Source organism: Pholcus phalangioides, unplaced genomic scaffold, assembly GCF_987345545.1.
Source record: "Pholcus phalangioides strain wild (caught in Gottingen) unplaced genomic scaffold, Ppha-v1.0 ptg000011l_1, whole genome shotgun sequence".
Lineage (NCBI taxonomy): Eukaryota > Metazoa > Arthropoda > Arachnida > Araneae > Pholcidae > Pholcus > Pholcus phalangioides.
The window spans coordinates 21519576-21533592 of record NW_028301604.1 but is presented as its reverse complement, the minus strand read 5'-3'; the positions used below and the strand labels follow the sequence as shown (position 1 = coordinate 21533592).

The 14017-nt window shown below is 36.1% G+C and overlaps 1 protein-coding gene across 9 annotated transcripts in view; it reads left to right on the top strand.

The window, feature by feature from the left end:
* Window positions 1-14017, top strand: part of LOC149080216 (protein kinase C-binding protein NELL2-like) — a 192184-nt gene that overhangs the window by 113152 nt on the left and 65015 nt on the right. For all 9 annotated transcript variants that reach the window (XM_089239276.1, XM_089239273.1, XM_089239277.1 and 6 more), the window contains 3 exons: window positions 2303-2375; window positions 10153-10235; window positions 10334-10462. In XM_089239276.1, the coding sequence (XP_089095402.1) occupies window positions 2303-2375; window positions 10153-10235; window positions 10334-10462 (285 nt within the window). The remainder of the gene's footprint in view (window positions 1-2302; window positions 2376-10152; window positions 10236-10333; window positions 10463-14017) is intronic.

Below are 14017 nucleotides of genomic sequence, written 5' to 3'. Positions count from 1 at the left end.
GCAAAAATAGACAAACTTTGCTAAACAAATCATTTGTAGTGAAAATGCTGTGGGGCTGAGCCCACTTTGCCAGCCTTGCAGAATTGACATGTGACATGTGTCAGAATTGTCATGTGACGTGTCAGAATTGTGTTGGTGTACGTACACCATTGATTGTGCGTAGCACTGTCAGGGCTGGATTTATGTTTGATGGGGGGGCCCCTAGACTATTGAAGGTAATGGGGTCTGTTATATTTTCAACACCAGCTGTCTTTTTGTCTATGACAAATTGTCTGTTTTTCGTGTCAAATATATATGGTAATTTATGGACCTAAAAATACATACGTATCTAAAGCATTTTAAACATCGTAATGTGAAGTAAAAAAATTCTAAGCTTCCTACTTCAATGTATTAAGATTTGGTCTTTGTACAATTTTTCCAAAAAATAACAGTTTAAGATTTTTGAAGACCTCTGTAGACCTTGGGACCCTAAGCTGCATCCTGTCTAGCCTATAGGGAAATCTGGCACAGAGCACTGTGCATTTTTCATGTGTTCTGCAGGTGCTGTCATAAATCATTTGAATTATCATGGTGTGTATATGAATATATACTTGTGTTGTGGGTTTGATGTTTGCGATGGCAAGACTTTTTTAAAGGGAAAATCTACTCGTATTTGGACTTGAGGTTGGTAACAGCAGCAAATCAACTTTAACCAACCAAATGGGTTGACACATGTTATGTCAAGTTTAACTTCATCTACATGATCAAAGTAATGACTTCGGGGCTCGATATTAACCCATACAAAGTTCCTAAGCACTCAAAGCTTTGGTGCCCCGTCCCCTTTGCTTTTGACCTTGATGCATGACCAGGGGCCTTATGACAATTATTAGATCTGTTTACAATTTTCGAGAATAACTATGTAAGTTGGTAAGCAGGTATTTTTAAATGGGGGAAGAGTTCAGAAAAATCATTTTGCTTGTGTCCTAGGATGCCACGGCTTGGGAGTTGCAAGTGCCGGTGAAGTCTCATAACAATTTTATATGGTTAAAATTTGGTGAATGTAAGCTTGCAACTTTGTAGGCAAGTATTCAACTAGATGGGGGGCCCTCAGAAAACAGCATCAAGGGGCCTTGATGCTGTTGAGATGGCTCTGGGTTTACTTTATAGAAATTCAGTGAAATCTTGATATAAAAACTGAGCATTAACATGAGTTGTTCGCAATTAACTTAGTTTCTCTGCTTTTGTCATTTTTTGTGGGGTCCCTTTTCTGCTGATGTCCTAATGGATGATGCTTAATGGTTAATCTGGCCCTGAATGACTATGAATCACATTTTTTGTAATCAGGGGGACTTCACGGGGATACCATCTATTGATGGCAGTCTTAGCTTGAGAACCACTTCACGAACCATGCATAGCCCTGGTCTATCACCACAGTCAATTTATGGCCATTTTACCTCAGAAGAAAGTGTCTTATTCTAATTAAATAAATGAACAGTTGATTCCAAAATTAAGTTTTATGCATGTATGTGTTTTGGGTGCTGCCTTCTATCTACTATACATAAAACTGGCAATGAATAAATATTCTTGTGATTGGAATTTAAATGCTGTAAAGTCTAACTCACTGTGGCTAGATTTTTTTGGTAGGGAAGAATGGCTCATATTTAAGTGAATGTGAGTAATTAAACTACTTGAGCTGTGAAAAAACTCGCTGTGAGTAACTAAACTTCATGGTGTCATTACATTTCTTGAGCTGGCACATTGGTTTATTATTTTTTAATTTGATAAACAATCATTTTTACATGCATCATTCTTGTCATTCCTTCATGGTGTTGCAATTTCATTTCTGCCGGTGTATGTACAAAAACAGTGATTTTAAATATTCTTGGTGTTTTCAATCAATTATTTTTACATCAATCTGCATTAAAGCTGTAAAGGTAGTGTTTTAAGAATTCATTTTTAGAAAAAAATTCATTTTATATGCAGCTGAACTTCTAGCTATTGTGATAAGAATACAGTTTTATTTAATATAAGTATAATGTTGATATCAAACTCATTCTATTCTGAAAGTTATTCATTCTGCATATCTGTAAGAATCTCAATTGTGTAGTACTTTCAGTTTAAAATTGTACACACTGGAAAAACATTGAGTATAGTTCGATATAATTTTAAACTGAATGTGTTGTATTTAGAGTTTTATTGTTTTACATTTGTTTCCTGTTCACAAACCAAAATATATAAATATATAATATTTTTATAAATTACATGTTTCTTAGTTTCCTTCTCTTTCCTGCCTTTTCAGAATTATTATTTTATGTCCATCTAGGGTTACTTACAGGATGTAAAAATTGTTGGTCATTCTCATGGCTACATTCTTCAGTGTCCACAGTTAGACACAGGTAAAAAAATATAAATAAATCTTCTACAAAATATTATTACAGTTCTCTGTATTTGCCATAGCTTTTCAACAGTTCATTGATTACAAGTAAAAAAAAAATATTTGAACACTATTTCATTTATTTTAAATGGCTAATTTAGAGAAATAAATCTTGAATCAACTTAATGAATTTTTCATTCAATGCTTGTGTCATTGGATATTTTCCCCATAAAATAGGCAGAGAGATGGAAAACAAAAGTTTTATAATAGTTTATTGATACCAGGGTCATAACTAGGAATTTTGCTGCTCAGGGCAAACATAATTTTTTCGCCCCCACTATAAAATTCAATAATTTCATATCTTGGTTTTTTGTTTCCATCTAAAACTGTTGCCCCCTTAAACTTTTCTGCACTGAGCAGTTGTACCCCCTCTTTCATACAAATACAACACAACAGGCAAAATGCCCAACGAGGTGGCCAAGAAAAAGATGCCCATAACAAATATAGGTTTCATATATTTCAAAAATGCAACAACCCAATTAAAAATGCAATTACAAACAATATATATACATAAAATATTATACAATGCCTATAAAGAATATTTATGTTTGTCTTATTCTAAGTATGAATAGCTTCTCGATTTACCCCAACATGTTACCATATTTCTTTTTTAAACGTGCCAATTGTGTTATAATTTACTACTTCTGGAGGTTAGCTATTCCATTTATTAACAACCATATTACAGAAAAATTCCCTGCTACACCATAACCTAGAAATGTCCCTTACCAATTGATACTGGTGTCCCCTTGTAAAAGCAGTAGATTGACGGTGTACTAATAATTCATGGTCCATCCCATTGAAAATTTTGAACACTTCCATCATATCTCCTCGAAACCTGCGTTCATCCAATTAAACATGTTCAAAAAATGAAGTCTTTCTTCCTAACTCAAACCCCATGTGCCAATAAGGTCACATGTGGCTCTTCTCTGCACTCCTTCAACCAAGTCTATGTCCCTCTGTAGGTATGGTCTCCAGAACCTTGCAGCATACTCCAGTCCAGGAAGAACTAAGCCTCAGAAAAGTGGAAGAATGATTAGAAGAACAGACTTTTGAAAATGAAACCAAGCATTCTATATGCTTTTTTGACTACCACTGAACAATGTTCAGAGAACCTAAGCTGCTCGTCAATGAGAATTCCCAAATTGGTGACCCTAGTTGTATCCAAGATAGTGACACCATTCAATTCGCAAGAGAAACGTGGGTTGTTCAAACCAAAAATGAGCAACCATGCACTTGTCAGTCCCAAAGGATGTTTAGAGGTGTCACGAGTTTGATACCTGGTTTGTCCTTGTCAGAAAACTTTCCTGACACAGGGGTACAACAGAAACGGCGACATGACTATAGAAAAAATTGCTACCGCAGGGAGTCCCCCATCGAGGGGTTAGCACACCAACCTGTTGATGAGTATAAAAAAAAGCCTGCTGTTCGGAATCTGCAATAAATTGTGGGTCCCGGGGGGTAATTAGCCCTTGTGTGCAGAAAATGACCGTGGTGTGATAAAAAAAAATTATCAAATGATTAACACTAAACGTCATGCTCCAATCCTGTTTGAGTTGGTCTGGAGCAGTTCCCTATCACTTTGATCCCAGACTACCCCCATTAGCTTCATGTCATCTGTGAATTTGCTGGCAATGCCATCAATACCCTGATCAAGTTTATCGATAAAAAGGGAAAAAAATATGGGGTCAAGAACACTTTTTTGAGGAACTCCACTTGTGATGCTTGTCCAACTAAAAAATTTCCTTTTCGCCATAACTCGTTGTATCTTCCTATCTCCTAACTACGATTCTATTCAATTCAGCAAGTTGCCCCCAATCCCAATCTCGTGTGAACACCTCAAAAGTTTACCATGTTGGACCTGATCGAATGCCTTCTGGAAATCAAGGTAAACTCGTCAACGGTTTTGCCATTTCCCAAAGCCTGCGTCACATGATCGTAGAAACAAAAGAGGTTAGTTATACATGACTTCCCTTTCCTGAACCCATGCTGATTATCCAACAATACATTATTCTCATCTATCCACTTCACCAATTGTCTTTTGATAATTTTCAAATTTTTTGAGAGGTTGCTCGTCAAATTCACCGGACGATAATTGGACATAGCCTCTTTACTACCCTTTTTAAATATCGGAACAACATTAGCAAGCTTCCAATCTCTTGGGACGATACTCTCAGCAACATTACTCTTGTAAATCTGTACGACTGGCCCCAATAATTCATTAGCACATTCCCTGACAACCCTGGGATAGATATCTCCTGGTGCTTTGCTTGCACATTTTTTTAGAAGATTTAGGACCTTCACATCTTTGACTTGAATATTGTTGAGGATTTTATCACCCCACGCAACACCCGTACATTGAATATCATTTTCTCTATTAAAAACCGACGTGAAAGTCATTGAAAGCACTACACATGCCTGCATTGCTCTCTACCCTAGACCCTCCTATCGAGAGGGTCCAACTGTCCCCTTGCATCCATTACTGACATACCTAAAAATGATTTTTGGTCAGAGCTAATGTTATCTGCCAACCTAAATTCAACTTCTCCTTTTTACTATCCCTTAATGCTTTCTTCAACACTCATCTTTTATCCGTAAACAATGATAGGTCACCTCATCCACTTTTATACTGTGAATGCTCTATTCTTTTCAAGATAAAGGTTACACATGCTATCCGTGAATCATAGGAAGCATGATGTACAAACATGCTTTTTTCAAAGAAAGGGTATGATGTAGTGCAAAACTGGACAGTTTTGTACTAAATTATTCCCACTGACTTATCACCTCGACTGATTCCAACCGGTCTTCAAAAACTTCCATTAACCGTTCTCTCAAAAAAGTTCTCAAAAAACAAGGAACCAGTATTTTATTATCAACCTTACTCGAAGAAAAGTTACAGAAAAAATGACGCGATCACTGGAAGAAAACTTGTCCTCGACTGAAACAAATGAAATTTTATGTTTCAGAAATTACTAATCTAAAGCAGAATTATGATTTGAATATTTTTAAGCACAGACAGAAAGAAAAAAAGGGGAGCAGAGAGAGACTTTCAACTTGCAAATCACTGATAATATCTCTTGGATCATTTTTGTTCATTTTTGGGACATCTTTCAAAGTTTTGGAATTTTTCTTTCACATTTCCCAAAAAGACAGACCTTAAATTTTTAAACTTTTTTCAAAATACAGGGTCTTTATAATTAAAGTTCCACTTCGAAATGGCCATAAAAGGAAACTTCTGGACAAAATGTTATCAAATTTGGTAATAGTTTACAGGAAGTCATGGGATTCAATTTTCTGTAAAAAAAATAGTTCAAAAACTCACCACCAGCGAGGAATGGTACTGTATGCAATATTGTTAAACTAAATAAGACATGAAAACATCAGTTTAAAATGTTTTTAATAGTTTCTAAAACAAAACTGGGGTTATGCAAAATCGCAATAGCTACATGGCTTACGGCAATGTGATGCCGTTTCATGATACCTGAACTTCAGCAACGTGGAATTTTAGACACCATGATATGCAGGACAGGGCTACACCTCACACTGGTACATATGTCACAGTTACTTCAGCACCATTTCATGGATGGCCGGCTTATAAGCTGACACTTCCCTATTTCTTGACCACCCCGGTCACCAAACCTCAACCCCTGTGATTTCTGGCTATGAGGTTACTTTAAAGCCACTGCTTATGGTGATAACATAAACAATTTGGCGGAATTGAAAAATGTGATACACCGACATGTCCGTAACATTCCTCCTCGTATACTAAGAGCTACTGTTGAGAATGCAGTAATGTGATTTAACTTGCTTTTAGAAAATTGTGGACGCCACATTGAACATGCTTTGTAAGAAGTTTTAGAAATGATTAAAACATTTTATACTGATGTCTTCATGTTTTATTTTATTTAACAATCTTGCATACACGTTTTTAAGTTCACATCCTTATTCTGTAGAACTTCACTTACTCTTAAATCTTCACGAGGACCTCATGACAAGTAGATCGTAGATCTTTTTACAATTTTTGAGAGTTAGTATGGAAATTGGTAGGCAAGAAAAATTAGTTTGTCAAAGGACCTTCCATAATTCTATTAAAATGGCTCAATCTAGCTTTATAGAAATTGCATGAAATCTCATTACAAAAACTGACTGGAAAAAAATTGTACATAAAAAATAAAAACATTTTTTGGCAACTTTTTGTGGTGTCCCTTCTCTCTTGAGCCAGCCCTAAGAATGTGTTTATTTTGCTTAATGGTTAATCCAGCCCTGAGCTTAACCCATTTAGTTTCAATATCACTTTTCTGCACATTACACTCTTTAGCCTTCAAACAGGATTTCACATATATATCAAGACTCCACCCCATGCCCCCACAAAGGGGGGGGGGCTGATGGTCTGGGACAGTTCTCATTTTTTGTTTTTTCACACTATAAACTACAGAAGGGATCCCTGAAAAGTCTAACCGGGAGCCCTGCTCCACCCCCTTTCCTATCAGATCTATTTCTTAAAGTAGTGTATCCTTAGATGTGTAAGAAAGATTCATCCCCATCGTTTGGCCAAGATTCTGTAATGGCTATAAGATCCAAGCCTTCACAGCTATCATAGTTTCTAAAAATTCTTTCTTTTTACCCAAGCTCCTGACATTTATTAGTACACATTTTAATTTGCCCTGTGATTTAGTTTCAGTTGAAAAGCCATCCAAGTCAGATGTGGGTAATTCCCGTCCATACTATTATTATTAACAATCCGTATTCCCATCTACGAGGTCTGGGAGTTAAAAACCTGGGCCTATCGTAAACCTCCCAGATCTGACTTATTCAGATGAATCTCATCTTAACAAAGCCACCTGTCTAAATGTGTGAAGCTCCAAGAACGTGGCCCCCAAGTGAGGAGCAAATGTCCTTCACAGGGCCGTAACTGGGATCTTTGCTGCCCGAGGGCAAACATTATTTTTCCGTCTCCACAACTTTAATTTATTAATTTTGTTATGGTGTTCTTTGTTCTCACCTAAAACTGCTGCCCCTTAAATTTTGCCACCCGGGGAAGTTGCCCGCCCCCCTAGTTACACTCGTTCAACTGCCAGTTTCTCTTATTTGTCATCTAAGAAAAATGCATGAGTATCAACAAACAACCAGACATCTTTAAAATTGTCCACATATTACTTTTACACCTTACTGTATAGAGCTGGAAGTGACTGTACTGTATGTATGCTACTGTACTGCTACTCAGTCGTGACAGAGTAGCCTGTGTGTTCAAATGAATGTTCATAGCGCCCTGATTAACTTTTTGTCATAACGTTATGATAGTGCTACTGTTCTGTATTTTTAAGCTGTTTTGATTTCGCCACTTATATTTAGATCTAAAAAAGTAAGGCCTAATCTTTGATTTTATTGTTCTGTAAAATTGTTTAAATTGTTCATGCAGAAAGCTCGAGCCTCAAAGACAGGAGGAGATGACAGATTATTTTAAATACTGTAACCAGGGCTGTCTTAAGAGCATCGTGGGCCTCCGGGCCCAGTGGTTTTTCTGAGGCCCTACCTGACAAATTCTTGAAAATTTCAACCAGATCTCTTATTTTTGTGAGGCCCCTCATCTCTAGAGGTCCCCGGGCCATGCCCTAAGATGACACTGACTAATGTAGGTTTATAGTATTGCAATACATTTCTGTACTCATCACTACTCTTATATTGAAGTTTATATTGATCGTTTTGTAAAATTTAATACAATATGTATGTATTATTCACTTTTAAAGAATTTTATTTCTATTTTTGTCCCAAGCCTGCAGTGAAATCACTACTGTACATATATGTTTTAAGAGATTTCTGTTAACCCTATTCAGATATTCGTCACAACCCTGGTCCAGATGGTGACAGTTAATTGAAGTTTTATTGTACTATCAAATGTAAACATTAAAACTATAATCGTGATAGACAACAATCGAAATGAATCTGCCGCGATCGCTCATTTGCAATCATTGCATCCGACCGCAAACGGAACCAAATAAGGTAAACATTTATATTTTCTAACAGAATGAAACCTTTAATTAAAAAAAATTATGAATAAATGAAAATGAACCAGATCTTTAGGCTGGTGGTCTATGGATATGTTACAATAGTCGTTTTCGGATGCTAGTATGAATTTGGTGAGCGCCGGGATGCTCGAGGACACTGGAGAATCAGGAAGATCAATTGACCAATTTGAAAAAAATAGTGCAGGCTAACCTACTCAAGGGCATAAATATAACCTAAAACTACAGCAAACATGACTTTTTGCTCCAGTTTTATCAATTCTCCTGAAGACACCAACCACTAGTGTTGAAGAAACTTGAGAACTAACTCAAGCAGATGATGTTTGTTGAACCCGAACAGACAATTTTCATCAAATGATGGCTGCAAAAACCTTTTCAACTATTTAAAATTTGACTAATTTATGAGTTTCATAGTTCAATTTGTATCTGAGAATAACTCAAATTATTTGCTCAAAGTTTATTTTGATAAGTTTGATAAGTTGATAAGTTTATGTATCCAAGGTGTTTCTTGACTTACGCAGGCAAATGAAGGACTGCCACATCCTTCCATAGTCTTTTTTGCCGTGGTGTTGATCTTCTCAGCAGCACATATGTGGAGATAGACTTGAAAGTCTGGGGGGAGGGCACAATGATGTCAATTCATATATGTGCATATACATTAGTCAGCTCTGCCATTGACACTGGGGGTGGCACCCCCCTCCATATCTCCTCCCATGTTGCAGCAACAATTCTCATGAAAAGAAGAAAAAGATCTCTGCAAGAGCGGCTCAAGCTTTTTTTTTTTACCCGCCACTTGGCTGCAAAGCCTCATGTGATATCCCTAAAGACAACCATGGTGGGAGGCTGGCAGGACTAGTCTAGGGGACCTTGGGATAAATATATTTTATTTTTAGAAGAAATTGTATTTCTTCAAGCGCACCATTGTTTACCAAGAAAAATCAGTATGACCATACGTCCCACTTTTAAAGAAAAAGGTTTTTTTTTCTCAAAGCAGAGTTGTCTTTTTTTTCTGTGCGGAATCATTTTGCCATTCTTGATTATGTCACAAAAGAAAACTTACTGATGAGCCATCATTACTTACACTTATCTTATAAAAATTACATGTAATGAGATTTTTATTAATAAATTTACTTTATAGACGTTTCTTGTGCTCCAGGATTTGGACAAGTGAGAAGCTGAATTGTTTACTTTGGGTTTGCTTGACTGTTCTGGATCAACTGCTATTTGTTAACACCAAAATGCACACTATGTCCCTTATGATAGAGCACATTCTTGTTTCTGGTATTACGGTCCGAGGTGCTGTCTTTTTTCTCAAGTTTGCTCAACACCTCTGTTGTCAAAATATGGCTCAAAAGCGCAATGCCATGTGAATGTTAAAACTTTTTTAAAATTTTGTGCACATTGAAAGCCCAAGCTGCCGCCCCTTACAACCTGCCATCCAGGTGCACCGCACCCCTTGTGCCTTTGCTTAAGCCACCTCTGGATCCATGTAGTTTAAATGCGTCTCTCACATCAATTGTTTCATATGCTCCCAAAAGGAGAAGCTCAGTGGATTTTGGTAAGAAATATATGTGAGAGGTAAGTCTCTCATAGGTCTGTCCTGTTCAGTTCATCTGGTTTCAGATATTACCAATATTTTCTAATTTTATTTTCTTCAAGTTCTTGTAAGAAGTTCTGTAAATTTTTGTAAAATTTTATGTGCTTGGAATTTCTTTTTAGGTTGTCCTACTTGTGGTCAGTTCAAACAAATTCAAGTTTCTGTATTGCACCTAGAAAATCACATTAAAGAATTAACAGAAAGGGTAAATAATTTTCACTAAATCATATTTGATTAAAATATTTTCTTGGAAATTTAAATTTTTTTTCACTTTTTTTTCAAGTAGTCTGATAAATTTTTCAGCTTTTTCTGGCAGAGCAACAAATTTCAAGGTTGAGTGAATGCGAGTGCCAGATAAGCTGCATTGTAAATAAATCTATGCATCCAGATGGTTCTACATGGAAAAATGGCTGTAACATCTGTTCTTGTGTTGTAAGCTCATTTACTTTTTCTAATGAATAATTTCAGAATTCATTCATTGCTGTCATTTAATTGTCCCAGTTTAAAAAACTCAAAATCATTGATTCTTTTGTGTTTATAGAAATGTGTGATAAGTAGAGCATGAAATCTATAGAATATACACAGGGTCAGCAGCATTGACATGAAAAAAAAAGCATTGGGAGGGCTGAAAGTTGCTGGTGGTTCTATGTATACAGGACTCAAGGGAATACGCAGGAGAGTTGGGGTGCATTGCATTTTTTTCAGAAATTATTGTGGAGGTGGGGCTCAGCCTTCTCATAAGCGGAGATAGACTTGAAAGTCTGGGGGCATGATGTCAATTCATATTTACTGATGCATTAGATAAGTCGACTCCACCATTGATGCTGGGCCCCCCCCCCTCCGTAACTCTGCCCATGAAGCTTCTTACAAACTTTATTGGTGGAGGCTCAAATGGCTTCAGCCCTTCGGTTCCGGCACCTATGCACAGGGTATTATGAATTGCCGTAGGCTTTCCCCTACTGGTGTCTAATTGAGAATAAAAACTGACCAGGCTGTTAGACTGTGGTCTTCTATTTCTTTCTGACATTCTGCTCGTAGCTGTGGTAGGTATCTTCGGAGGTGGTCTGATACTACTGACTGCAGAGACAAGACTGAGCGCTGCCACTCATATGGAAAGTAGGCTAAATACTGTTGTATATATAGAAGATAAACAATAAAGCAGCATTGCCATTCTGTAAACTAGTAAAATATAAAACTTCAACAGTATCTCTGAGGGAGGAAGGCCTGCCTGGCGAGATCTTTCTCTGCTCCCGAGTCTTGTGATCATTAGATTCTGGCTGGGAATTCTCAGCCTATGTTCTGAAGCAGGATATTCCAAGTTGTTAGAATCGTCATTCCAGTTAATTAGGCATCTGAATTCAGTTTTACATATTTCAAGATGTTTTAAGAGTGATTATGTGATTTGCATTCATGGAACTTCTAATGATCCAGTTTCCAGAGTGTCAGCTTGTTCGGGTCTAGTAATTTGAAGGGGAACTCTGTGGTCTTGGAGCACTCTGAGATGAAAAGAAAATTGTTTACTACTTTTTTGCAGAGGCAGAGACTACTATTTTGAAGCATAAGATTCAAGATTAATTGCTAGGTAGGCCGGGAATGGTTGATGTTATGTGAAGATGATGCTGATGTTTTTTGACCATAGCATGTGGTGTATACTGTCTTCGGGTAGAATTTTGTGAATTTTACTCCCTGTACTTTTGGTGTCCCATATTTCTTGCCAGTTATGTAATGTTTGTCACATCCCCTTTCTTCTGCATGCTGATCAAAGAATTGGTAGGAAGGGGGGATCCTCTTTCTTGGTAACCAGTTTGGACAGATTTGATAGATGTTTGTTTGGCATTTACATCTACCAAGTGATCCAAAAGTAAAAGTTAAATAATTTAAAAAGCATGGAGACCATGGAGTTTTCACAAAAACAATAGCTTTTATTTTTAATTATGAAAATTTTATTGTGAGAATAAGTTACATTTACCATTGTGGACCATCACAGTGCTACCTATTGGTAACATGGTATTATTGCTTCAGCAATAGAATTTGTGTTTCTGAGGAAAAAAAAGACTTCAAAATATCAGCCACATACAAAGCACGTTGTACAAATGTCTGTTTCTGATTACATCTTTTCAGATTGTTTCTGTGGTGTATTTTACCAAAATTATTTTCTAGCTTAATGGACCATTTCTATCTATATTTAATTTCTATTTATATTTAATTTCTATCTTTATTGAATTTCTTTTTTTCTTGTGATTTATAGTTTTGAGGATAACCATTTAAGAAAATTTTTAATTTTATTGGATACTATATATAGCCACAATACCTGGCGCTTCCCGGGTTTCTTTGATAGCTGGGAGAATTGAAAAAGTGACAAACCATTATAATAAACTGTTATACATAATACTGGCAGCATCAAAGAAGTGACAAACCATTGTAAAGGCACATGTATGTCTGAAACAAATTGTTAGGGAACCGAAGTAAACATTCCAAAAGTGATTGTTGGGACCCAGGAACCATTGTTGCCCGACAGTTTTTCGCCCATTTGCCCAGCTCTGACAAACTTTTAAAGTAGCCTATGTTTCAATCCCAGTCCTGTTTGGTATATATGCAAAATCAAAATTTGGCGGCAATCAGTCTAAAATTAGATTTGTATAAAGAACAAACACACATACTTTCACATTTATATATAAGATATTAGTTTTCAATAAATTTTATTTAGGGTATGAGTTGCAGACTAAGTAAATTGTCATTTGCTGAGTATTAATTACATTAACCCTAGATTCATAAACATTCGTCTCACAGACCGCACAAAATATGTAAACCCTTGTAACTTTTAAAGTGAAAGAGATAGAAAGATGAACTTCTAAAAGTACCTTCCTAGATCATTCAATAATTAGTATTGCGCCTGTCACATGTCAGTGCACTTATGCTAATGGAGTTAGTGAGTAGGTCATCCCACAGACAAATGTTTATGAATAGTGTTGCGATTGTAGAATGGGGGAAAATTGCAGAAGTTCTTCGTGAAACTTCTTCCGCTGATCAAACACAACCCTGTATATCTCAGAAAAAAAAATTGGGCCTTCTGCGATTATAAAAAAAATGTCGAATGACAAGGTTCTGTTGTACCCAATGTAAAAAATTCATGTGTATCGATCACCGCGGTTTATTATGTGTCGATTGCTCAGAATAACTATTATGTCATTTTCATTTCAGAAAATTAATGATTAATAAACAACTTTTCAGATTTAAAGTGTGTTTTATTGCTCCTTGTATTCTATAAAACAAAAATCATCAATATAATATGTTCGTCTGAGAGACGAATGTTTTTGAATAGTGTATCTCCCATTTTTGTTTATGAATCTAGGGTTAAACAATTTTTAATTTCACTGAGCAACATTCACCCGTGAGTTAAAATTTATTACAAACCAAGTGCATTGTCATTAATGAGCATCACAATAAATTTTTTTTTTGACTGGTCAGTTTCAAACCTGAAGTCCTTTATTTTTGTCAGTGTCCAAAAATTTCAAATGCTATCCAAACCTTGGGATTTCTTTTTGACAGAAGTTGAATCTTTTAAATTTTCAATATAGCTGCTTCTGTAATTTTATATAGTTAGCAAATTCTGTGCTTTAAATTAATAGTTTCTATCATTCAAAAATTCAATTAGTTTTTTAGAGATTTATAAATAATCCAAAGGTATAAATCTGTCAAAATCTTGTCATGTTATGAGGCATTTTGCATAAACGTCATAACCATCTTCAGCATTGCCTTGAGGGTCAGGTGAAGGTTTCTGATAGAAATCAATGTTAAAAGTGACTATTTCACTGTGGAAGTGCATAAATTCAGTGGGGTGTTTTGCCCACCAGTAAAGAGAAATTTTCACTTGTAATGTTTTTTGTCAATCATTGACTTCCGCGACACTCCTGGATTCCCTTTCTTTAAAGTGGCACATGAATTGCTGAATGGCTTGAATTTCTTATAAAATGGCCTGTTTTTTAC